Below are 27,763 nucleotides of genomic sequence, written 5' to 3' on the forward strand. Positions count from 1 at the left end.
CAAAATGATGTAAAGACGCTTCTAGAAAACCTGATTGCGTCCTTCGTCTTCGGTGCATCTTTATTTTCTACTAGTGTGTCAAGTTCTTCTTCTGAACTGAAGCTAAATCGTCCAGTCTTTCGAGGCGGACCATCGATATCAGCAACCGAACTAGCAGACGACATATTGGAAATCACACGATCAGGTGACGTCATCCCCAGGCACTACTCGATGTACTAGTCTCCCTAGGGAACTAGTAATTTCCCTGGCGCTACTATGGTAATTTAACCGATAACACGTGATCCCGTTTTGACCAATTACAGTACAGTATTAACGAGCGATGTGTTATAACAACCAATAATTACATTTTCTGTATGGTGAATCATTGAAATATTACCTACTTTGATCTTTATAGAAACGCCTCACTAATTTATGAAAGTATATGCGCTACTATTAGAGTTGAGTGTACGTACTGGTAATACAAAAGAAAATAGCAAATAAATGAGCTTATCACCTGGTGTCACTTGATACATAGTGACTGTATGATGTGACTCATGACATCACACATATACCATGACATCACACATATACCATGACATCACACGTATACCATGACATCACACGTATACCATGACATCACACATATACCATAACATGGCAAGTATCAATGAGCTCTATGTATAAGTGATAACAGGTGATTACATTGATATCACATGACCAACTCTGAATACCCAAATTGCTAATTTTACTGAACTATGCTTACAACTCGTATGCTAATTAATGACAAGATATGATGACAAAGAGCATCTATGGATTTGCATTAACAGTCAACGACGATTATTGATAATGGGCAGAAATATTACCCTTCAATCGATATCTTTTTAAAATAAAATTTCAGTCGAAGGATCAGTTTGGCCGCATAAAATGAATAATGTAAAATTATGACGTTTACCGTACTATACCAGCTATCGATATTTATCGCTAAACATCACAATTTGAAATTATGGATGGGTAATTGTATGCACCATGGTCATGTGATAACAATTACCATATTTGTGCTAGTAGAAGTGCATTTGAATAGAAGTTAACATAAAGTTTAGCTATTTTACTTCAATCTGTATTCAATCTGTATTCAATAATTAAGTATTCAAAAATAATTTTTTGAATCAGATGTGATCTAAAATGGCCGACTGGAGGCCATTTTGTTTTAATGAATGTGGTTCCGGAACTGTATTCCTTGACCTTAAATTTTATATGTATATATGCACTTTAATTTTGTTGACGATCTGATTCAAGATGGCCGAATGATGGTCATTTCAATGTTAAAAATGCATCAAAATTAAGCATTTCTGCCATTCTGGAACAAAATCTCAATTATAAAGACAGATATTGTCCGTTTTCCTACGTACATTGAAACATGTACAATGTATATAAACAGGACCATTATGTATTTTCAGATCAGATTGAATATGTCTGATAGAAATAAATCTTCACAACTTTGTTTGTTTACGTTCTCATTCAAAATGGCCGACTCACTTCAGTTTTGTTTATTTTATTGAACCAATGAGGACCTGGCATGACTTGTCTTTTATTAGCTCCGCTGTCGACTTTGTCGAGCGGAGCTTGTCATATGAGTGATTGTTCGTCGTCGTCAGTGTCCATGTTTTACTTTTTCGACTTCTTCTTGAAAACTACAAGCCAGAATGCTTTGATACTTGGTGTACCGGGTATATGTACCTTGGGTAGACCTCTCTTAGGTTTGTTCATTTCATGTTGATATCTTCAATTCTTTAATTTTGGTGGATATTTTTGTCATTTTTGGTAAAAAGTGATATTTTCGACTTCTTGTTAAAAACCAATAGTTCAATTGCTTTGATATTACATATATAGGTACTACATGTGGACCTCTCAGATTTGTTCATTTTGTAATGATATCTTTAATTCTCTAATTTTGGTGAATATTTTTGTCATTTTTGGTAAAAAGTGATATTTTCGACTTCTTGTTAAAAACCAATAGTTCAATTGCTTTGATATTACATATATAGGTACTACATGTGGACCTCTCAGATTTGTTCATTTTGTAATGATATCTTTAATTCTCTAATTTTGGTGAATATTTCTGTCATTTTTGGTGAAAAGTGATATTTTCGACTTCTTGTTAAAAACTGTAAGTCCGATTGCTTTGATATTACATATATAGGTACTACATGTGGACCTCTCTCAGATTTGTTCATTTTGTGATGATATCTTCAATTCTTTAATTTTGGTGAATATTTTTGTAATTTTTGGTAAAAAGTGATATTTTCGACTTCTTGTTAAAAACCAATAGTTCAATTGCTTTGATATTACATATATAGATACTACATGTAGACCTTTCTCAGATTTGTTCATTTCGTGATGATATCTTCGATTCTTTAATTTTGGTGAATATTTTTGTCATTTTTGGTAAAAAGTTATATTTTCGACTTCTTGTTAAAAACTGTAAGTCCGATTGCTTTGATATTACATATATAGGTACTTCATGTGGACCTCTCTCAGATTTGTTCATTTTGTGATGATATCTTCAATTCTCTAATTTTGGTGAATATTTTTGTAATTTTTGGTAAAAAGTGATATTTTCGACTTCTTGTTAAAAACCAATAGTTCAATTGCTTTGATATTACATATATAGATACTACATGTAGACCTTTCTCAGATTTGTTCATTTCGTGATGATATCTTCGATTCTTTAATTTTGGTGAATATTTTTGTCATTTTTGGTAAAAAGTTATATTTTCGACTTCTTGTTAAAAACTGTAAGTCCGATTGCTTTGATATTACATATATAGGTACTTCATGTGGACCTCTCTCAGATTTGTTCATTTTGTGATGATATCTTCAATTCTCTAATTTTGGTGAATATTTTTGTAATTTTTGGTAAAAAGTGATATTTTCGACTTCTTGTTAAAAACCAATAGTTCAATTGCTTTGATATTACATATGTAGATACTACATGTAGACCTTTCTCAGATTTGTTCATTTCGTGATGATATCTTCAATTCTCTAATTTTGGTGAATATTTTTGGGAGAAAGTGATATTTTTGACTTCTTGTTAAAAACTGTAAGTCCGATTGCTTTGATACTATACATATTGTTCATTTTTCTAATGTCTTCAGTTCTTTAATTGAAATGTGCATTGCGAACAGCGGAGCTATCTCAGCCGATAGGCTGCTTGCATTACATGTAAACAGTGTAGGATGAAATAAACTTGATATTTCTAATATTTTTATGTCTTTCACAACAGAAGCACTGACCTTGTATACCTTGTACGTACATGTAATACTGTAGAACACGTTTAAATAGCTGCATGCATTTTTAGCGGATTTGACTCTTGGCATGAATCTCAATTTAGCTAAAGTGTCGACTATCTCCCTGTGAGAATATACTTTCTGTTAAATTAGCTGCATCTTGAATTAGTGAAATTACAGATTAGCTAAATTACCTAAAATAACATGCTAGCTAAAAAGACATGTTTTACAGTATATTTTCTCTTTTCAGTTTAGACAGAATTCACATTTACTTTTTCATTGTATACCTTCCTACTCTTTCAGCATTATGTATGTTTTTAACTGTATATAAATATACCTATAAGTAGGTATAATCTGTTAACACTTAAAATTGTGAGAGGAATTTCCCGACTGGTGAATATTCTCACTTCCAGGGAGTTGCTATTTTATAACCAGATTTTCTTATCTTTTATCATACATGTAGCATATTATATGGGGTAAATAAAACAGTTGGTGATTGAAAGATGTTTTTTTCTTAACTGCATGCATGCAAGTCACAAAATTACAATTACCGATACCGAGTTTTTTAAAGGAATTGTGAAACATTGGATTTATTATTCGATTAGGTCAGTCATTGAAAATTAATCATAGATGAGAATGGTAAAATGCCTGTTAATCACTTCTCACAAGCCAATATCCCAGGGAAGCCTTCTACTGCTAACAACGACCTGCAAGGAAACTTTAAAACCATTTTGAGGATCAAGGCTGTAACAATAGCAAGGCAAGTTAGTGTTATAGCTGGGTGTGGGTTAGACAGGCAGCTGTCAGGTCATGTGTGACCTCCATTGTGACTCTGTACTCTGTAGTCAGGTAGCAAGAGTCAGAAGCCCTGAAAGTTTGCAACAAGACCCCTTAAGCTTACTATAATCATCCTCAGTTTCTCCTTTCACAGAGTTAGGGAAATTGTGATATATCGTTGCAAAGACTACTTTATTATCAAGGTATTTAGGGACGTGGCCATGACAACTTTCGTGAAATGCTCCAGCTAAGTAAGTTTATTCTCATATGAACAGTCCAAACAATGATCAAACCTTATTTGAATGTATGGGCAATGATATTTTGCTTAGTGGGCCTTGAAGACCCAATGTTACAGTAAGCAAGATGTGTATTCAATTACTGTAAAACATGTCTTTTTCGCGAGCATGTATTTTTTGCGAACTGATTCGCTAATTCAAGATGTTGCTAAATAACTTTACCGGTATCATAAATTCAAAATGACCAAGGCTTGGGACTTCCTAATTACACTTGACAGTTTTTCTTTGTTTTTATTGAGGTGATCACTGAGCATTTGTTTAGCATGCGACAGACAAGTATTGGGAAAACAGGAAATCAACAATGACAATTTGCTAAAATTGCATGTTGCTTTTTCAACATGTTTTACAGTACCCCCCCCCCCCCATTTCTGAGCCAGTATGATTCTGAAATGGAGATATACCAGCCAACTATAAGTCGTATGCATTGTATTTCTGTAAAACATGTGATCTTCCATGAATTGCGTCCCTGGAAGAATAGAGAATGCTAGGTGATACGTATAAACATTATATGTACAGGAGTTGACTTGAATGATCAACACAAACTTCATTTGATCTATTTGGCCATCGGCATGTTTTATGTTACGAGTTTAGTTCCCAAAATTAAACTAAATTGTATAGTTCATGATTTTTGAATATGAATCACTATCAAGGCTGTTTTTTTTTGTGTTTACCTAGCTGCATAGCAATGTTGCTATGGCAACCATAGTAACGATAAATCAGTTTGATGTTACTAGAATCTCCTATGGAACACTGGAAATCTGTTACAATGATGATGTTCTCAAGTGATAACACAGTCATATATATGCACAAACTTTGCCTCACCATGATGACTCTTATCCTACTTCACAAATATAATATGGAAATCTTTACACATAAGGTTGTATGAGCTCTTTGTTACCAGGGTTGGTACTATTTCTTGTACCACGCCCGTCTTGAATTTGATACTACACTTTTTAGCACTAGCAATAGAGCATTTTCTGTTCACCACGAGATCGTAAAAACATGACAAACAAAGGTCATAGCATCACAGTGATGTCAAAACAATGTATGGAATTCAACAAACGTGAAATTATTTTGGGGGTATTTTAATGCTACCGTTCTATACTTCTTTGATGGTCAATTTTGATGAAGTAAAGGTATCTTTTAATAATGCAATATTCCACCCTCAAAGATTGTAATTTTGACATTGAGCTATAGAAAAGAAATGCAAAATCGAATCGTTCATTTTTCGGAGCAGACGTCTGTTCCACATCTTTCACACAATACGCAAGATTTCGCTATGAATGAAAAATAACCTATTAGATATGCAGAAATTGACTAGCTGCACATTCAAAGACTAGATCAATTATACAAATTTGTCACAACAGAAATTACTATTAATAATGATTTTTTTTTAAATAGAAATTTATTTTAATAAATAATATTGTTTTATCAGTTTCACAAATACAAATGTAAATCATGCTAAGAGACACATGCATGAACACATTTCGGCAACGTTACCTTAAATCAGAGTACCTCGGAAGCAATACCATATGTTTGTATAATGGATATGGTTATTACACATGCAATGTATAAAAATGTACCGCACTCGGATGGTAGATTACCACTATGCTTCTAAATAAATTCAAAATGTAGGAAAATTTTTTTTATCTGACTGACTCTATAAATAACTTGGATACTTTGTTGCAAATCAGAAGCCAACAAGTGATACCAACAGCACCATGTATACCAGTAGGAATGGCTATAAATGTTGCCAAGGGATACAGCCAATCAGGATCCAGTTTTATTATAGGTGTTTTGTAATATGTCCATATAAGGTATATGTAAATTAGTGCCTGAAATAAAAAAGACATTTTGTAAGGACTTAACCATTAGAAACTCAGGGGTGGCAGATTTGGAACAATGAGTTCTACTGTAATTTCTCATGTTCACATAAATTTAACTTATACAATAATTATTGCAATTACTTTATTATGATTGAGAGATATTTCTATGGTCAAAATAAGTCATATTTTCATGATCCAGCATACAATAAATGCATTTTTTGTTTATGCTTCTATTGGAGATGTGCCTCTAATAGAGTAAATATGGTATACATCAACAATAAAATATAATATAACAAGCCGTTGAGAATGTCACTGTCCTCTCTGTTTTTGTAAATTAATATAAATGAAATGTCAACATTTATATGTTCCTTTTTGATCAAGTGCAAGTACCACTTATACACTTTCAATTAATGACTGTAAAAATGTATTGCAATTACAAGTTATAGTGCATTATAGTGGGATAGTTATGTCGGATTGCAGGATCAGACACAATTTATGATTGGCAGTATTGTGTTTGATTCGAATTTAACTATCCAACAATATTTTGTATCTCAGCAGAAAAACAAATCTAGGGCATATCATGTATCAACCATGTACCAAGTTTGGAGGAATCGGCCCATGAACTTCTGAGATAATGTAATGGACGGACGGATGAAACCCAATCTAAAAAAGTTAAACTAGGAATTTTTTTTTAGTAAACTCTCATGGCTGCTATGCAAGTTGACGTAATTAGTGGAATATAACTTGCTCATTTTGATACTTGCTGCAAGGTCATATCCTGTCAATTTAGGGGATGTTATAATTTATGTTGTCATCTCTCACACGGATTCAATGCAAGCTAGTCAAGTACAATGTAATATGCAATGTACATATCACTAAGTTTATGCAAATCACATCAACAATCCATTTTAACGACTACTGCATGTAGGACAAACCATGCAAACACAGAGGTGAATTTGGACATCAAAAGTACGGGAAGGTTTGACAAAACTGATTAACTAAGACAACAATCTTGATGGACACAGAAAACTATAATATTCAACTTGTGCGGCATGAGTGGCTGAATCATATCCTCGCTAATCGCTGACAAAGTGACAACACAAATGAAGTGCACAATTTGAGAGCGTAAACAAACACAACTAGGTCAGGCAGCCTAGGTGAATAATTGTCACATCCGGGAAACAAGTCTTCATCCACCCCTCCGTTGCAGTTAATACATATAATTGTTTAATATTATACCTGCTCAAATTTGACCATGTTAAACTGTTTCTCAAAGACAAGCACTTTCATTTTGCGGAATTACCGATATACTAGTTGAGAAAATCAGATTGATTTTGAATCAGCACCCTCAGCAAGTACATGTAACCAGGATGTGTTGTTGGTAGGGGTAACTCTTGTGTCTGAGGTTTATACTAGGTTTGGGTTTTTATATGTTAACTTACTTGTATACAGTACAACATACCAGTGAAACACCATCTGTATTTCATAGATGTGGCTGATCTAGACCTGTCTGTGAAGAGATGGAATAACAAGAACATGTGATTCTTACACCACCGGTAACCTCCATCTATATTTTATAGGCGTGGCCACAGTACACTGATAGAGGGACTGTGGTGTGTCTGATCTAGATCTGTCTGTGAAGAGACGGAATAACAAGAACATTGAATTCATATTTTCATTGGTTTTTTCACCAATAGTATTTCATTACCAAAGTTTTGATGGATTTTGATGGTAAATAATGTACATGTAGATACAGCCTCATTATCCAACAACCGTTCAGCTGGTTACCCATGTGCTTAACTGGCTCACAAAAAGGAATTGACAACAGTCAAGTCCAGAATCAGAATGTGCATGTAAGTTGTTTAAGGTGACCAACAAATGAAGTTCAACCAACTACCGGTAGCTATGTACAATGATGTAGAATGATGACAATTATATTTTAGGGAAGAACAATTTTTAAGAGTAGACATGATCCTACAATGATACGCAACAATGTACTTACTAAAATCTGCTAGGTCTTCTGTTAATTTGTTCATTTTCCTCTGAGTCCTGGCATATTTAGCAAACTCATTTTTAGCATTGATTTTACTTAATTCTCTCTGTAGTTCTTTTAAATTCTGTAATTTGGTATAGTGCTCACTGTTTTCTTTCTCCAACCACGCCAATATCTGAGGATAAAATAAAACATACGTTGAAGACAAGAGACTTCTAATAATTGTGTTTTTAAATACTGTATTTACCAAATTACGTCTAATACGTTATATTTTAATAACTCGACACAGAATAAATAAATAAATTTGGTTTCTACATGTATTTGAAAAATACATATATAATACGAATGACGATGCCAGTTAATAGCAAGTGCACCAAGGGCCATCGGAAGCCACTCGAGAAACAAACTCTATAGATAACATGTGTATACCGTATATAAGAGAGTATGGAGAAATCTATATACCCTAACATCTGCACTTTTGGCCAGTGAACGGTGCGATTTTGTTTCACGAATTACTACTGTAAAATCTGCATTAAAAACCGTGGCTTCTATTAAAATGGTACAATGGAACAGAGGGGATGTGGCTTCTATTAGAGCATCTACACATATGAGAAATGATGAATTTTTGGTTCTCCGATACTGTAAAATGACTAATTTTCACTGGGTTTAAATTGCGCTGATTAACCATTTCAGGCATATTCAGTGGATTTTAAATTCACTGTTTTATCATTTAGATAATGTGCTCTATGCTAAATTTTACATATTCACTGGGTTTTAATTTAGCACATTTTCCAGTCAGTGAAATAAGCAAAATTAAAACCCAGTGAATAATTACCCTTTTACAGTATTCAAAAAGAATTGGTGCGACTTCTGTTAGAGATCCGACTTCTAATACAGATTTTGATAATGATAAAATATGTGGTTCAATGATTTTTTTCTGGCAATGTACTGAAACGAGTTGAATATGAATAGTGTTTCTAGACATTCTGTGGAGCTGCAATACGCCAGTCATGCGTGGCGCCATCAGAACTCGCGTGAGAAATAAACTTCCATGATTCAGAAAACTTCAATGTGTTCTGTTTACATCAGTTCTATTTTTAGTGAAACAATAAACAGCTTGGCAGCCCTCACTCACCAGGCATTGCCTGCTACATATTATTGTTAAAAGTAATTGGCTACACTTTGTATTGTATGGCCACTTAACTACCTGGGAATTAACTGTGAGTCAAATAAAATATCCTATCCTATCCTAACCTATATACCGGTAATGTATATATTTGTGTTCCTTGAGAAAAAATATTCAATGTATGTCGTCAAATGCCATCTTCACTTAAAAACCGGGGTTTCAAACGAAAACGTCTTTTATTTGTGAGCAAATATCCTGTTATTACGTGTAATGTGTCGACCGCTTTCAGGTTACTAGTACCATGGAGGTATAAACTGTTTACACCTCCATACTAGTACTCACTGCAGTAAACTGCGCGCAGATCAACAGAGAATCATGCCTGAGCCGGGGTCAACTTGAAAGAAATCATTTCTTCCCACGCCAATCCCGACGATTAGAAGAACGATCTTTACCCACATTCACGTGTCAAATTGTAAAGGGTAAATTACTCACCAATCTCACAAAGAACGTTGTGAAAGTGTGCAAAAGACACAGCATAAACACAACGACAAAAATTACAATGGAGGCAGACATGTTTTTTATTGGGGCATCATGGGAAAGGTCATAGTTCAGAAAGTTATCAAACACGTTTGGACGCGTTCTGTATCTTTCAGCTGATTCATCAAAAGTTACCGTGAATGCAATTAAATCGCGGCATACAAACACTGCAGACACTTAGATTACTGAATCACCTCTACCGAGAAGCAATCCACCGACTCGTTGCCGCTATCAACATGCCACCAAAGCGAAAGGTAGGACTTGTGTGTACTGTACACATGCAGCCGTCAGAACAAAGACATATATAGCTGCAGTTCTGTAGCTCTGGATTTCGCTGGTGTCCGTTTTTGGCGTTTTCTGTTGCATCGGTAGTCTGATTTACCAATAGACGACCGAATCAGACTACCGATGCAACAGAAAACGCCAAAAACGGACACCAGCGAAATCCAGAGCTACAGAACTGCAGCTAAGACATATACAGCATTGTCACTTTGGGGTTCTTTGCGTTTATATCGATTATTGATATTTTGTCCACTGTTTTTCTTTTGGAACCAAAATGCACCGAGAGTATGATAATTCACATAAAGATAAAAACATGCATACATGTATACCCCGGCATTACGCCACTATAAGTATATTTGTAGCTTTGTCCTGTTATAAACAAAGTCAGCGTATATAATGAGTTGACCATCAGAATTGTTATTCCTGTCGTGCATTTTAACAGTTGTGAGCATTATAACTTACTACTAAATATCAATTTTGTTACCTCTCCAAGTCAGTCAGCTTTGCTATGTTGTGACAATGACAAATATATATGTTACCAATATGTTTGGTCAATTGTCCTCACCTTGACAATGAATGTCATATCTGTGCATCTAAACCATTCAACTTTTCAATTAGTATACCCCGGTAACAGACATGTATATATTATATATGTACTTAGATGTATTTTATGATTCATTCTCGTGTAATAAATTGTTAATGTTAGTGCTGTGTCTCCATCGGAAAACTATACATACAATGTAAATGTATATGTGTACATAAATGTCAAATACTAACTTGGCCAAAAGTAAATTTCGACGTATCTGAACGACACAAAACAGGTGCCAAACTGTATATGGCTGGGTTAAAAAGAGCTGCACCAATACCAATATTGTCTTTGATACAAATGTAGCTGTTATTCTTTTTGTTTAAAATTGTGTTCATTTACAAGACTGGCCCAGATTTATCTGAATAGAGTTGAAAAAAATCATTTGATATGAGTAAATATGTGTTTGCAATTTTCCCGATTTTTGTTATTTATTTATGCAACAAAGGCATTCTTTTATCTTCTTAAATACATGTACTTACAATTTTCAAAATTCAAACTGAAACAAAATGTTTCTATTGGTCGATTGAATAACATTAGAATGTTTTCAAACAACGTTGTTGAGCACTGTGATTTGATTCAACTGCTTTTGAAATTTATAAATATTCATGAAGATGCCTTTGTTGCACCGAGAGTAACTACTACACTATTTTATATAAAAATATATAAAACATTTTATTTTAGTAGATCCTCTTTTTTCTTGTCATTCAAATCCAAAGAAGATGCTTTCTTTGGCTGTAGAAGCAGTTTGGTATTAGCGATACATTTCTGCTGGTTTCCTTCAATTTACTGCCATCATGGAAGTAAAAGACAGATTCGGTTTTTTACCACCATGCTGCCATGTACATGAAAGGTATTCCATACCAGACTGAGGACTCAGGGTTTGCGCTAATGTCTCGGAAAGACGAGTCCCACTTACAAAATTTTAAGAGATTGAAATTTGACCCTGGATAACTTTATTAGAGATTGGACCCCAGCTTGCCTGAAAAACTGGGTCCCTCTTCAATAATTGGAGTCCGGGAAGCAAAATATGGGGTTAACGCAATCCCTGAGAGGTATGCATCTCCCAAGGTGTTGTGATTTGTCAAATTGTTTTCAATCATCTGTAATAAACATAACATTTTATAAATATTTTACTGGTACATGAAAACACCCATGCCTTCATGAAATAGAGTAGACCAAATCATGATTTAATTTGTGTTATGACGCAGATTTAAAAATCTCTTACCCCGGTATTTGTTTTTTTATACAGAGTAATGATAGTGATGCAATGAAGACAAAAAAGACAAAAGTAGATAACAAGGTATTTAATATTATTTGCATCTTTGAACTACATATGTTGAATATTTTTCATGGTGACAATTATTCAAGGCTTCCCGAACCCAAATGTATATTTTATTTTTTGAGGGTGGAGGGCTTATTATTTTGAAACCCCAATATACAATAATCATGGTATGACCCATATACTGTAAACCCTTTTTTTTCACTGTCATTTAATTTCACTATATATTTTGATGTTTTGAGCATATTCACTGTGTTTTAATTTCTTGTCAAAGAAACAATGAGTTACATGTTCATGCAGATTTAATTTAGCGGATTTTATTTATCAGTGAAATTAAAACCCAGTAAATAATTAATGCATCTACAATACCTGTACGATAACTGAAATTACCCATGATGCTATTAGGTAATACATACTTGCAGTGCACTTTAATACCAACTGAGGGCGGTGTATACAGTACATGACAGTGGTAGAAATGGTCGCCATGCAGTACTTGTGTGCTTATTCATCACTTTTTGTACTGGGTGATGGCAACCCATATTCATATTCCCATACCTATATTATACTGACGTAGCTGTCACAGTCCTGGTCTGTAGTACTGCATGATTACACATCTTGGTTTCTGATGGTTTAATCCTTAGTTAAAATTGTCCAGACTAGTTGGTATCAAACGTTTTGTATCATGACAATTGTTAAAGGGGAACTGAAACTATAAATAGGGGCAAGATAGCCACCGCAATTAGTATGCTCATTCGAACCAAGCCGCTCACATTGTGATTGTGTTATTTAAATGCCAAATGAACGTAGAGTATATTTAAATTCACTTCCCTTGTTCTGATGAAGTCAACTTGCATGTCAGTTTATTGGCCAACCATTCATTCTACATTGATGCAAAAAGGAAGGTACATCTCAAAGACCTTGGAAAAAACATGTATTCTAGGGATAGGGAGTTAAAAATATACTGGTAAATATAATATTTGTGAAATGATTGTAACTCAGTGATTTAAACACTTTACAGCAAAATTCTATGTTTCATTTTTGTAGGAAGCCAAAGGTGCAGGAAGCGAAAAACCAACATTAGATTCACTAGATTTCAGTTTGAATGCTAAAACAACAGATGGAAAGTATGTATATATTATATATATATCTTAGTGAGATAGAAAGTGTTGAAAGACTGTAGAATAGAAATTGTTTCTGCAAATATTCTATTTACACCTACTTAACTTTAATGGAATGAACCATCATACTTTTATATTCATTACTTTTTTGTTTCATTAAGTTACTGCGAAAATTAATTCCAAGCGAAAATAAAGTATTTTACAGTATTCTCAGCTTTGACCATCTCACACACAAGATGTATACAACACCCATTCCTTCCTTCAACTCTGTTTTTAGTGGGTTATTGCTCACATACGCACGATAATAAGAACAGCACAAACTTTAATATGACGCTATCTTTAAAGATGTATAACAGTTACCTGTAATTGACTATTTGTTAAATAGGGAATGGAATATAAAATTGGTTTCATGGAATGTCAATGGAGTCAGAGCTTGGTGTAAGGTAAAGTGTCTTTTTTTTACTCCACGTTTGAACGCAGTGGTAGTTGCATTGTCCATTCAAAAGCCAATGCTCAAGTTGTGCTTGTGCTTCCCCGTGGTGTTCCAGTTCTTTTTATCGTATTGATGTGAAAGACCAAGTGAGAAATTGAAGATGCCATCTGTTTTTTAAAAAAATAACTAAAATCCTTCTTTTCATTCATTTTAATGTAGAATGAGGGACATAAATATGTTAGCAAGGAAGATCCAGACATCTTTACGATCCAGGAAACAAAATGCCAAGAAGGAGAAGTTCCAGATGATGTCAAATTTGATGGTTACCATAGTTACTGGTCGTATGCTGAGGAGAAAGGTTATGCTGGCACTGGGCTCTACAGCAAAGTGGAACCTATTAGTGTTACCTATGGTATAGGTAAGTGGGCGTACTTCTACGGGTGTAGGTGGTGTGAAAGATGATAATTTGTAAATTATCTAAATCATTAATATGATATTGTAAAAGGATTAATTATTCACTTGGTTTTGATTTTGCTTATTTCGTTGACCAAAAAATGCGCTAAATTAAAACCCAGTGAATATATAAAAATTGGCATAGAACACATTATCTAAACTGTGAATTAAAAACCTACTGAATATGCCTGAAATGGTAAATCAACAAAATTTAAACCTAGTGAAAATTAGTCATTTTACAATACTCATTTTTGCCTGCTATAGTATATTTTCTAACCATCAATTCTAAAAAAATATGTCTTCAATGCATGTAGTTAAATCATTTAATGGGGCACTGTGGTTCACTTGTTTTTTTAGCATTGTCTTTGTAGAAGGGGCTTCTGTAAGTTTAAAATCAACAAAGATGCTACCATCTTTTATTTTAGGGAATCTAAACAATGATAATAACATAAGGAAAACAAGATAGGAGTTGACCTTCATCCAATTAGATGGAATTACCTAAAATGCTTATTATATTAGAGCACTTGGTTGTTCATGAGCGTCCAACTTTGTATCAAGCATGCAGAGTCTTTAATTGTACAAATCTACAGGAGTCATTCTGATTGGTGAATTGGCTGAAATCCAATGGAAATGTGTTTTACCTTGGCTTTGTACTGCTTATATAATTAAACTATAGAAAACCTGATTAATGATGTCAATCCACTGTTTGCCATTCACACAAGGTGAAAATTTAATATAATATTTTATTTCTCATGAATATTCAGGAATTAATAAACATGACAAAGAAGGACGGTGTATTACGGCAGAATATGAGAAGTTTTACTTCATATCTACATGTAAGTATACATAATGCTTGTCAGCTCAAACAGAAGTTTTAAATTTGTATAATATAGTTTAGGCCTGACAAAAATAATTTTTTTTTTTTCTGTGAAATTTTCTGGTATGTCTTATACGTGACCAATGCGAGTCATGGAAAATTATGGCATACTATAGCAGTGAAGATTTCGCTGGAGGTCATTAACCCTTTGGGTGCAAACTTTCCTCCCCTTATACAGAGTGAAATTTTTTTTTTCACAGATTTTTCCTAAAATGTTGATCAGCCCCACAGTAGCCAATAAAAAGTTATGTCAATTTAGTACAAAATGATGAGAAAAATACTGTAGTCGGACTAATTTTGTTACTCCAAATGTTAATTTATACGTAGTCACAATGACTTTTGAGAAATGTTGTCCAGGCAAACTCTCAAATTATGAAATGGCATTTGTAGCAAGGAAATTTTTAGTGTACAGTACCTGTATTCAGTGAACAAATATTTTTTTTTGAGGTGGCTGAATTTTTTAGCTCTGCTGTTGATTTTGTCGAGCTGAGCTTACTATATGAGTGATCGTTCGTCGTCTGTGTCATTTTTTACTTTTTCGATTTTTTGTTGTACCTTAGGTGGACCTTTTTCCAAATTTGTTCATTTGATGATATCTTAAATGAAATTTAAATGAATATTTTTGTCATTTTTGGTAAAAAGTGATATTTTCAACTTCTTGTTAAAAACTGCAAGTTTGATTGCTTTGATATTGTACATACACAGTCGGTACTACAGGTGGACCTCTCTCAGATTTGTTTATTTTTTGTTATGATATCTTCAATTCTCTAATTGAAATGTGCATAATTGCGAAAAAAAATGAAACAAAACACAAAAAAATTGTGGTTCTTGTCTCGAATAGCATTTGAATGTGGCTATTTCAGATGATTGGATCAGTAGAGAAAAATAACAAATTGTGTGAATACAAATCAGGTAGTTCAATAAAGTAATTACCATATTTACTAAGATGGACAGTTAAAATCATAATAAAGACATTCACAAAGTCTGCAGAATACCTGCTTCAATTTCCATACTTTTAATTGCATCAAGACAACATGACTTGTTCATCATTTTCTTACACCATGTAAAACCACTCTAAACAAACAAATTTGCCTTTCAGATATTCCAAATGCTGGGAAAGGTCTAAAAAGGTAAAAAACAATATTATTTATTGATTTTTTAAGAGTGATCGTAAAATCTAATGTAGATTATTCTATTTTGTTGTGTTTATGTTTAATGCTCACTTATCCAGCCATATATTGCTTAAAAAAAAAATTTACAATAAAATATCTTTGTCATGGTATTTATAAGACAGCAAGGAACTATAAAACACTTGGTATTTAATTGGGAAACCATGATCAGGATGTGATTAGAATTTATTATATTGTAGAGGGCTCCATTCATTGCAATTACTTTTGACTATTTTTTGTTTTACTTGCTGTTATTGTTTTTTTATATATATAAAGTTAAGGCGACTGAGATACAATATATAAAAAACTTGCCGTTATATTGGCAATTAAAACCAACAAAATATCGATAAATAAACAAAAATTACAATTAATTATGAGATAATATTTGTAGCCCTATACCTACGTCATATTTCAATCAGATTTAACTTTGCAAATTTCGATGAGGCTGCTTTAAACAAATTTCCTCTGATAGAATTCAATGTCACGGACACCTAAATAGAGCATGTCTTACAAAAAAAAAACAGTCTGTAATACTAATTCTGATTGGTTGTTGTTTCTGTGGGATCTGATGACAGGATTTAATGTCGGCCAATTAGAGCATGCCTTACGAGAATGCAGCTTGTTACACATGTTCTGATTGGTGTGAGAAACCTATTAATGTTTGTACCCGTATATTTATTAAAAAAAAAGAAAAGAATTTCCACAAATCATTGACAGAGGGCACTATAGATAATTCATACCCCTTCTTACACAGGTTGAGTTACAGACAGGAATGGGACAAAGATTTTAGAGAGTACATGAAAAAATTGGATGAAAAGAAGCCAATAATTTGGTGTGGGGATCTCAATGTCGCTCATCAAGAAATAGGTAAGTGAAACACTTTTGCAATAAATAAAACAAATGTTGTTGATAAAAATAATCTGATAATGCAGTAAGCCAATTTTAATTTTTTATCTTTGAAAATGTCTTGAGTCAGTGTAGTGATATATTGACTGACATGAATCCCATATTGCCTGTGTCCTTATTCAACCTTTTCACCACCAGTTTTCTTTTTTCATCACAAATTCATTTATGGTCTGCACTTTACTTCTGAAAATTTGGACAAAAATATGCAAATTTTTAGCTCCACTGTCAACAAAGTTCATATCACATTTTACAATTTCAAATTCTTCTTCAAAACCGAAAGTTAGAATGTTTTCAAATTTGATATGCAACTACCTTGGATGGTTCTTTCTCAAATTTGTTCATTTCATGTCAAAATTTCAAATTCTCTATTTTTGGGGAATATTTTTGTAATTTTTGGTAAAAAGTGATATTTTCGTCTTCTTGTTAAAAACTGCAAGTCTGATTGCTTTGATACTAAACATATAGGTACCTCAAGTAAACCTCTCTCAGATTTGTCCATTTCATGATAATATCTTCAATTATCTAATTTTGATGAATATTTTTGTCATTTTTGGTAAAAAGTGATGTTTTTTAATTCTTGTTGATTGCTATACATAATATACATATTGTTCATTTTCTAATGATATCTTCACTTCTTTAATTGAAATGTGCCTTGCTAACAGCGGAGCTATGTCAGCCGACATGCTGCTCGTTTGAGTAAAAACTGAAAATTTACTCATATTTTGCCTGATGGCTCCAAAAGATGGTTAATTTCTATTGAAGAATAAAAGAAAAAAGTGCAGAAAAATTTACCCCATACAGGAGAAATCTTAATGAATTCTAATGAGGCTATTTATCAGCCATTAAATTCAATTGTAATATCCAAATATACACATGGTATAAAAGTTGGCATCTTCATCATTGTAATAAATATCGTTTTGAGATTTTCTTGAGTCAGTAAAAATCATGAAATTTGTAACACCAATTAACTTTACATACTATTTTATCTTTTTTTTTTTTATTTTTTTTTTTTTTTTAAATGTTTTTTGTGCAAGGCGACAATTCTGGACATTGAGTGTCACTGTTGTCTCTCCTGACTTTTTTTTTTGTAAGTGCAAATTGTGCAAAGTGCTATCATCTTTTTTATCATCTTTAGATTTAACAAATCCCAAGACAAATAAGAAAACTGCTGGATTTAGTAAAGAAGAACGTGAGGGTTTCACAAAGCATTTAGAAATCGGTTTGGTGGACAGTTACAGACATCTGAATCCGGAGAAAACTGGTGAATGGTCATTCTGGACATACATGATGAATGCTAGAGGCAAGAATATTGGATGGTGAGTTGAATTTAATAATCAGTCAGGCAATATTCACTTTTATTTTTTTATTTTCGATTGTTCAATCCTACCCCAATTTATGTTACAATCTGAATATTTCAACTATAGAACTAGTTCATGTCAATTTCCATGTTCTGTTGCTGTGTGTTCTGCTGTAAAATTAATTTTCGCTGAAAAGGCTTTTTGGGTGTTACATTTTGTAAGTATTGAAATTATTTTCACTGATTTTTGATGAGTTGAACGTAAAATATAGGAAAAAAGGTATATTTACTGGATTTTATTTTCACTGAATCATTTTCTTCAGCAAAAATAGCGAAAATTAATTGCATGTGAAAATAAAGTATTATACAGCATGCTGGCTTAGCAACTTGAGCTTCACATTGCAGTGATGCATTTTCAAACACAACTTCCCTTAGTAGTATGCAAAACAAATATTCTTTTTGTTTCATTCACAGGCGTTTGGATTATTTCGTACTTTCAAAGAGACTACTTCCTTGTCTATGTGACAGTATTATAAGAAGTCAAGTGTACGGAAGTGACCACGCACCCATTGTACTCTTTATGGCATTCTAAACTTGTATACAGGGTTTGGTCTTCCCTTAAGACTGCTACAGGGATGACGACATGTTTTCATTGGAAAGCAGAATTCAACTAAAGATATCTTTGATGAGTTGTTTGTTAATTTGTATACAAACTACCAAGCTAAGTGACAATTGAGTGTTGCGGTTTAAAACTATATAGAATACAGCTTTTATACATTCAATTTTCATCTATTATTTTGAACAGATTTTTTTTTCTCATTGTTTGCAAAAAAAAAAAAAAAATCAAAAAATCACCTGTATTTGTATACAATATCTGTCCAGTTTTTAAAAAAATATAATGGAGAAGTCTAAACATATACTGGTTTGATTTGATGGTGAGATGGTCCAGGAAGACTTCAGGAAGATTCAAAATGTGTTTATCTGGCTAAATAAAATTAAGTGTGCTTGTACAATGTAGTAACATTAAAAACAAAAATTTGGCTAGGTATGACTAGTTATTTTGTCTTATTTTGTTTAGTTTTTTGTTTATTTGGCCAAATAAATTACAAGTGTGCATGCACAATGTAGTAACATTAAAAACAAAAATTAGGCGAGGTATAACAAATTACATGTATTTTGTCTTATTTTTTTTAGTTTAACCCTTTAAATACCAATTTTTTTCCAGAAAAAATGTGATGTTTGTAGTTTTTGTTCAAAACATTTCACACGTAAAACAACAGACTATAAATGGAACTATTTTGAAGATGATGGCTGAAGCATGCTTATCCATAATGTTTATAGTATTTTGCAAATGAAATTTACATGAAGAATTTTTCAGTATCTGCGAGAATTAAGTACAGTCGTGTTACCAGAAACATTTTTGACTCCCATGTGCGAAGCACAAAAAGGGAGTCTTTGCAGTTAGTGTGTCTGTATGTGTGTGTGTGTGTATGTGTGTGTGTATGTGTGTATGTGTGTCCGACTGTTCCACTGCTATCTCAAGAACCATACATCGGTTTTTGATGAAACTTGGTGCATAGATGCTCTGGGCCAATGCACAGATTTGATTAGGTTTTGGTAAAAATCCATGCTCGTTAATTACCTAATTTGCATGATAATTAGCTAATTTTTAGCTGTTCTATGACTGTTCCACTGATATCTAAAGAACCACTCATTGGATTTTGATGAAACTTGGTACATAGATGCTCTGAACATATGCGCAGATTTGATTAATTTTTGGTAAAAATCCGTGCATATTAATTACCTAATTTGCATGATAATTAGCTATTTTTTAGTGGTTCCATGACTGTTCCACTGATATCTAAACAACCACTCATTGGATTTTGATGAAACTTGGTACATAGATGCTCTGAACTAATGCTAGGTATTGATTAGTTTTTGGTAATAATCCGTGGATACTAATTACCTAATTTGCATAATGATTAGTCAATTTTCGGTTTTTCCACTGATATCTCAAGTACTCATCATCACATTTCAATGAAACTTGGTACATAGATGTCATACGACACTGCACAGACCTGATAGTTTTTATGGTAATATCAGTACATATTAATTACCTAATTTGCATAATTAATTAATTTTCAGCATTTGATATAAGTAGTTAGCATTACATTTCAATGAAACTTGGTACTTACATACTCAAGGACTATGCAGAGATTGATTGTTTTCGATAAATATTTGTGCATATTAATCACCTAATTTGCATAATTAGTTAATTTTCAGCTTTTCCACGGGTATCTCAAGTACTAATCATCGCATTTCAATGAAACTTGGTACATAGATCCTTTAGGACTATGCAGAGACCTGATTAGTTTTAGGGTAAATAATTGTGCATATTAATTACCTAATTTGCATAATTAATTTTCAGCTTTTCTACTGATATCTAAAGTACTAATCATCACATTTCAATGAATCTAGAATTATGCAGACCCAATTAGTTTCCGGTAAATATTTGTGCATATTAATCACCTAATTTGCATAATTAACCAACTTTCACACTGATATCTCAGGTACTATACATCACATATCAATGAATGTACATGGATGCTGTAGGACAATAGACAGACCTGAATAATTGTGGGTTAAAATCTGTACATATTAATCACCTAATTTGCATAATTAACCAATTTTAAGCTTTCACACTGATATCTAAAGTACCGTAAAAACTCCAAAATTTCGACCGGTTTTAAATAATTGGTGTTAGAAATGTGACGTGTTTTTAGAGTCAAAATTAAGGTGCATTTTCGGACGGTCGAATTTTTCAGAATAGAAATCAGCAAATGAAAAAATGGGGATGATAGACAGTGTGCTTCATTAGTTTTTAAAAAATGCAATGTCCGTCAATTGACGTAAACTTCCTCATGTTTCACGGTAAAAGCAAAGGTCGTGGCCGAGTTGTAACTCAAAATCTAAACAAAGTCATCAATCAGTGAGTATTATGACAAGCAAAACAAAACATCAAGACGCGGAGAAGAGGTCAGCACAAAACTAATAGGTCAAAAGACAAAGCTGTCTCGCACTACCTAGGAAAACTTGCGAATGTTCGAAGTACAGGTACCCATTGGACAAAAGATACATGGAAGTTTAGCAAACTATCTCCCCGACCCAGTGCAATGTATCCGGTTAGAATCAAAGCTCACGTGTCCCTTACTTGAGGGACCAAATTCTGCCGTAAATTCGCCCTTGGATTAAAAAATAAAATGGGATTTAAGAAAATAAAATGGGACTTTTAAGGTGTATTTTGGCGTCATTTTTCGGACATTTCAATCAATCCTGCCGGCTAAAATAGAGTAAGTTTTACCGTAGTCATTGACGTCTGTCTATTCAAGAGTACACGTGTATGATTTTTATCGTGACTAGCGTGAGCGGGTAAGCTTCCTTTCGAGAATGAGCTGTTATCACTGTGAACAATGTTAAATTATTCTTCAGATGACCAGTTTATTTTTTAAAAACAACTAATTTTTTTATTTAAAAAAAATCATGCCGTTTTCGCATCAAAATCCAAGCCAAAATATCGTACTACAACATCAATCTTTTCCGCATTGCGTTCAATAACATTAACATATTTAAATAAGCTATGGTAATTTGAACACGTTGGCATCATCCAGCTTTTTGATTGGTTAATTAGCGATTTGACCTATTTGACCTAAGAGAACATGGCGGATATCCTACAGCATCAAACGTTTATACGAGACCGGAATCATTCGCTTACGATGAAACTAAGTTGACTTTTATTTGTATTTCATAACCATTCAACAAATTTATTTTGTGTACATTATTATAATCACTACTGAGTACAGTAATAATCAACAATTCAGAAACGCAGCATGCCGAGATTTTTGTGTTCGTTTTTATTTGAAACTTCGTTTATTTAAAATATATTTTCGTTACCAATAAAATAAAAATCTCTCAGTCAATCAGAAACCCGGATTCATGCCTTCGAGGAAGGTCCCGTTTGAACGCTCACATCGGGTTTTTTTTCTTTTGGGGGAAAACTAAAACTGGTCGAAATTTTCGAATAAGAATGAGTCGGCAATTTTTAGAGGAGTCGAAAATTTGGAGGTAAATAAAACACCGAAACCCGGCAAATAAATAGGCGAACGAATTTTTAGAGGGGTCGAAATTTTGGAGTTTTCACGGTACTAATTATTCCATTTCAATGAAACTTAGTACAAAGATGCTCTAGGACAATGTACAAACCTAATTAGTTTGGGGTAAAAATCTGTTCATATTAATTCCCTAATAAGCATAATAATTCATAATTTTTTGGTTCTAATCACATTTCAATTAAACTTGGAGACATAGATTTTCTGTTACATTGCGCAGACCTCATTAGTTTTACACTCAAATCTGGTCATATTAATTTTCTGATTTGCATAATTAGTTTTCAGCTAAGTAATTTCGAATTATATTTAATGTGTTTCCAATACTCTCAGCACATGGGAGTTCTTTCTAAGCTTTCTTTGATTTTTATTTGGCTCCTGCTGCAAATGACAAAAACAGTGCTTGTTGGGGGGTTAAAATGTCTATGGCTTGCACTATTTAGAGAGTTTCTTAATGTAAATTAGTTCTACTATTGACATGTCAAAATACTTTTTATACAGGGTTACACTTTCAAATAAACTTTTCATTAGTATACTTTTGTATTGTTTCAATAACTCACAAAGTCAGTTTACACATCCATATAGATGCATGTTCAATAATATATCTACTCTGGGAAAGTTGCGGGATACAAGTGGCGGGACTTTTCTACTTTGAACAATCTTTAGTTGAAATCTTGATCTTGACAGCATAATAAATTGAGTTATACTGGAAACGGTTAATACTGGCGTTCAGGACTCAAAATGTCAACGATTGTACTCGCACAAATCAGATGACACAATGGCAACAGCAGACTGCTACATCTACAATCAATCCACATAACTTTCGTCACTAAATTCCTGTGCAAACACAACCAATTCCACCCACTTTTCATGATGTAATTCAGTCAATTTAACAGAAAAATCAACCTGCACACACAGGACAAGCGATTTAGTCAATCGTGTTAGATCAGTGATACATGCTGCTTTGAAAGTTGCGTAGAATAATATAAATGTACCAGTTGCATACACTAGTTCCCAGGGTAACTGCATATTAGTAGAATATTATACGTAATAAATATATATAAAAAATAGATACAGCACCAAGTTATCAATAGCGTCGTAATTGAGAATGGCACAGGTTTTGTGACATGACTGCATTGTGTGATTTTTTTTTGCGGATTACTGCGACCACATGATAAAAATAAAAACAGAGCTTCAAGTGTTCTGGAGGTAATAGTCTTTATTGACTTGTGACAACACCAATTCCTGCATAGAATGACGCCATATTGGGATCGAGAATAAAAATACGGGAAAAATACATTAATAAATACCGGTTAACATCCCCATGGGGCACACAACAGCATTCATGACTAGAACTACAAATATGCAAATTGTTTTAAAATCATAGTTTCAGAATGCAGCACATGCATCACAATGCATTTAAGTTATCTGAGATCAATGAACCTGTCGATCAATGACAACGTCCTAAAAGGTCTGAATAAATCTATGACACTTTGGGACAACAGTAAGCTGTACGTGGGAATACAAGCCTCAAGAAAAATCCATCAAATACAAGACTTTCGATCATCAAAATTACATCAGAGTATTCCATAAGTCATAAGTCAAGCGCCCTCAAATACTGTTTTTGAATGCCTGAAAGTAAGGGTTGTAAGTATGGAAACCCCACTGTCTGCATAGACAAGACAGCAGCTATCCAGGAAGTAAGATATTTTATTTTGACTTTATTTTTATTTTGAACCAGTGCTTTGCTTAAAAAAATGAAGTATGCACTATGTTTATGAAGTTTTCATGATTGGTTTTATGTCTTGTTTTTGGGAAAAAGTTGTATGAAAATTAGCTATCACATATAGTGTTACAGTTAGAGTATCTCTGTACTACAACTAACCAACTCCAAGAGAAGTGATAATCATTTAAATATCAGCAGATAGTGTCAATTACACTCCCATACATTATATTACAGACGAATATTTGCATTATACAACAATTAATCAACTCCACTCCGCCAGAAGTGGTATACATAACCATAGCAACAATTACATCTGACAGTTATCCCCAAGTCTGCAGAATTGCATATTATTTAGATGACTCAATATTAACTAATTACTGTTTGAATCAAAAATTGAACTTGTCAAGATAAATAAAGTGAAAGAGTTTGATTTATTTCATCTTTGTGATTATATTTCTGTGCCACATATTATGAACCTGAACTTGAAAGTCTCGTAAACATGGATACACTGCACTTGTACGGCAAAACAAAGTGTCACAATGAGTCATTATTACTAACTGGTGGCAACTAAATATCAATTCAATGTGTCGGTCATTACACTATAACATTGCTCAATTTTATTTCAGAAAGAACCATTCCAACAAAGTGAAACATCCAGCATCTAATTGTCAAAGGTTGCGTATGCCCCTTATGAGTTTATTGCATGTTGTATTGTAATCAGGATTACAAATAATTGGTAGTTGAGTTGATTTTATTTTCGTTTGTCCCTTGAACATGCTTGAGCTGTGAAAAAATGGGCACAAAGACGTCATAATAAGAGGGATAAAAGGGACAATTTGTTTCTATTTCTGTTTCTATATGCTAAAGCCATTTTATAAATTTTATCTTGAATGATGGGTACCCTCTTAATTTCAAAGTAAGGTTCTTCAATAGTATACCAGGATTTGGTATGAATGATAACGCTGAAATACGGTCTATATTATCATTTTGTTTCGCATAGTTTTCACTTCGCTCCTTAACTCAGACAGTTCTTCCATACATAGTTTCATTTAATTCTCTGGCTATAATGCTTGCTTACTGTGTGGTAAGGTGCCAAGGTGGCTGTGTATACGTGACTCATTATCGCATCTTGCGAGAGTTCCGTGTCTGTCAGTGTAAGGCCTGCTTATTGATATTGAGAGAGACACCTACAGAACTGACACTGGACAGGGGGTTATTTCACTGCTAGAATGTGGTAGAAAAGACAATGGTACTAGAAATGAAATACATTCACACCAAAATAGCAAGTTATAGCTTCTGGCTTTAATATTTCTCAAAATAATTACAAGAACCAAAGCACAGAAAAATACAATGAATAAATTCACTAAAATAGGGGATTGTCTAAGTAAGTGTGCATTGGTGATAACTCACAGTTCCAGGGTGTGGAAACTGATGCCAGTCAATAGCTTCTTGCAACACAACAATGAAGAGATACAGGAGTCTTGCTTGCAGAGAATCGCTGTTATTCTGGAAGGCACTGCTGATCGCAGGAGATCGCAGAGCAGTCCATACAAGTCTTATAGAATGATGATTGAAGCCTGTACCATTTGTCTCACAATATCGTAGCAGCAATTCAACACAGTACTCAGTTGAAACGGTGGACCCCAACCGTCCTCAATCCAACCTGTTTATAAATGGCCCAGTTGTAAGTACACCACCTGGGTTTCTGAGAGCCAATCAGAATGTGGTCTTGCTAGAAGCTGTCTCACAATAACATGCAGGTACTCACATGGGTAAGTCAGTAGATCGTAAACACCCTTTTTATGTAAATCACAAGCACACCTGGTAGATTGCAATTGTCTTTCCAGAGTAAACAAGTATGACCTGTCAATCACTTTTATGACAGTTATCACACTGCAGTGCACTGTTTCTTCCCATAATTCCATGCATACTTCTATTTGCAAGGTTTCAGGTAATATATAAAGAAAAACATAGAATAAAGGATGCTGACCATGTCGGTTATGTCTCGTTCGCCAGTGTCTGACGGACATAAACAAAATGTAACTAGTAAAATTTCACATATACGTGAAAAGTAGATAAACTCAGTTGCCACACAAGATTCACACAGTTCCTATGGTCTCCCCACAATAACTCAATAGCCTACAATTGCAGGGACTGTGATCGTCATGACCACGTGCGTTCAATATAAGTAACATTATGTGCATTTCATTAAATACGAATGTGGTTCAGACGAGTTGTGTATTTACATGAAAATCAAATTCATCCGAGCGCACGACACCCTAATTACAAAGACCTTCATTCTACATATAACAACTATAGGACAAGCTTGAACACATAAAGTTGGTCTCGAACCAACCTCAACATTAAATACGTATATAATTGGTCTTAGATCCGTTCCAACATCAATTCTGAAAGGGTGCAGGACCAGCTTTACATTAATTTGAAGTATAACATGCCTTGGGACAGTTTTAATATCAATTATATGCTTTAAACAATATCAATAAGTAATATATAACTGGTCGGCAATCACTTTAACACTACACTCTGAAACCGTGAATAATACACGTAATAAGTGTAATGACGTCATGTAAATAGCATGCGAATTATTTGATAGTCTGAATTATACACTTAGCCACTTGAATAAAGGGTTACTTATGTACCTATTAACTTGAATGAAGGGTTATTTTACTTATGTACCTATTAACTTGAATGAAGGGTTATTTTACTTATGTACCTATTAACTTGAATGAAGGGTTATTTTACTTATGTACCTATTAACTTGAATGAAGGGTTATTTTACTTATGTATCTATTAACTTGAATGAAGGGTTATTTTACTTATGTACCTACTAACTTGAATGAAGGGTTATTTTACTTATGTACCTATTAACTTGAATGAAGGGTTATTTTACTTATGTACCTATTAACTTGAATGAAGGGTTATTTTACTTATGCACCTTAGCAACTTGAATGAAGGGTTATTTTACTTATGTACCTATTAACTTGAATGAAGGGTTATTTTACTTATGTACCTATTAACTTGAATGAAGGGTTATTTTACTTATGTACCTATTACCTTGAATGAAGGGTTATTTTACTTATGTACCTATTACTTGAATGAAGGGTTATTTTTCTTATACACCTATTAACTTGAATGAAGGGTTACTTTACTTATGTACCTATTAACTTGAATGAAGGGTTATTTTACTTATGTACCTATTACTTGAATGAAGGGTTATTTTTCTTATACGCCTATTAACTTGAATGAAGGGTTACTTTACTTATGTACCTATTAACTTGAATAAAGGGTTATTTTACTTATGTACCTATTAACTTGAATGAAGGGTTATTTTACTTATGTACCTATTAACTTGAATGAAGGTTTATTTTGCTTATGTACCTAGTAACTTGAATGAAGGGTTATTTTACTTATGTACCTATTAACTTGAATGAAGGGTTATTTTACTTATGTACCTATTACCTTGAATGAAGGGTTATTTTACTTATGTACCTATTACTTGAATGAAGGGTTATTTTTCTTATACACCTATTAACTTGAATGAAGGGTTACTTTACTTATGTACCTATTAACTTGAATGAAGGGTTATTTTACTTATGTACCTATTACTTGAATGAAGGGTTATTTTTCTT

General features: G+C 33.3%; 2 protein-coding genes across 2 annotated transcripts; one reads left to right on the plus strand and one right to left on the minus strand.

Moving 5' to 3' along the window:
• Positions 1 to 5,725: 5,725 nt before the first annotated feature.
• LOC102803984 (guided entry of tail-anchored proteins factor 1-like) lies at positions 5,726 to 9,878 on the minus strand. The gene is made up of 4 exons (XM_006811805.2): positions 9,777 to 9,878; positions 8,168 to 8,333; positions 7,608 to 7,675; positions 5,726 to 6,174 (listed from the first exon to the last, which is right to left on the minus strand). The coding sequence occupies exons 1-4, from the start codon at positions 9,855 to 9,857 to the stop codon at positions 5,986 to 5,988; spliced, it is 504 nt and encodes a 167-aa protein (XP_006811868.1). The 5' UTR covers positions 9,858 to 9,878; the 3' UTR covers positions 5,726 to 5,985.
• Positions 9,858 to 19,272, plus strand: LOC100373457 (uncharacterized). Its single transcript, XM_002730970.4, has 10 exons — positions 9,858 to 10,075; positions 11,942 to 11,992; positions 13,016 to 13,095; positions 13,475 to 13,532; positions 13,742 to 13,940; positions 14,740 to 14,811; positions 15,952 to 15,982; positions 16,776 to 16,888; positions 18,063 to 18,243; positions 18,699 to 19,272. The coding sequence occupies exons 1-10, from the start codon at positions 9,962 to 9,964 to the stop codon at positions 18,814 to 18,816; spliced, it is 1,017 nt and encodes a 338-aa protein (XP_002731016.1). The 5' UTR covers positions 9,858 to 9,961; the 3' UTR covers positions 18,817 to 19,272.
• Positions 19,273 to 27,763: the final 8,491 nt, after the last annotated feature.

This window comes from Saccoglossus kowalevskii, chromosome 11, assembly GCF_978046115.1.
Source record: "Saccoglossus kowalevskii chromosome 11, keSacKowa6.1, whole genome shotgun sequence".
NCBI lineage: Eukaryota > Metazoa > Hemichordata > Enteropneusta > Harrimaniidae > Saccoglossus > Saccoglossus kowalevskii.

Coding starts and splice junctions, on each gene's coding strand:
- LOC100373457 (XM_002730970.4), top strand. CDS start 9,962: ATGCAATTAAATCGCGGCATACAAACACTGCAGACACTTAGATTACTG. Junction 13,533..13,741: donor GAGTCAGAGCTTGGTGTAAG/GTAAAGTGTCTT, acceptor ATTTTAATGTAG/AATGAGGGACATAAATATGT. Junction 13,941..14,739: donor TAGTGTTACCTATGGTATAG/GTAAGTGGGCGT, acceptor ATGAATATTCAG/GAATTAATAAACATGACAAA.
- LOC102803984 (XM_006811805.2), bottom strand. CDS start 9,857: ATGTCTGCCTCCATTGTAATTTTTGTCGTTGTGTTTATGCTGTGTCTT. Junction 8,334..9,776: donor CAACGTTCTTTGTGAGATTG/GTGAGTAATTTA, acceptor TTTTATCCTCAG/ATATTGGCGTGGTTGGAGAA. Junction 7,676..8,167: donor AGAAGACCTAGCAGATTTTA/GTAAGTACATTG, acceptor ATCTCTTCACAG/ACAGGTCTAGATCAGCCACA.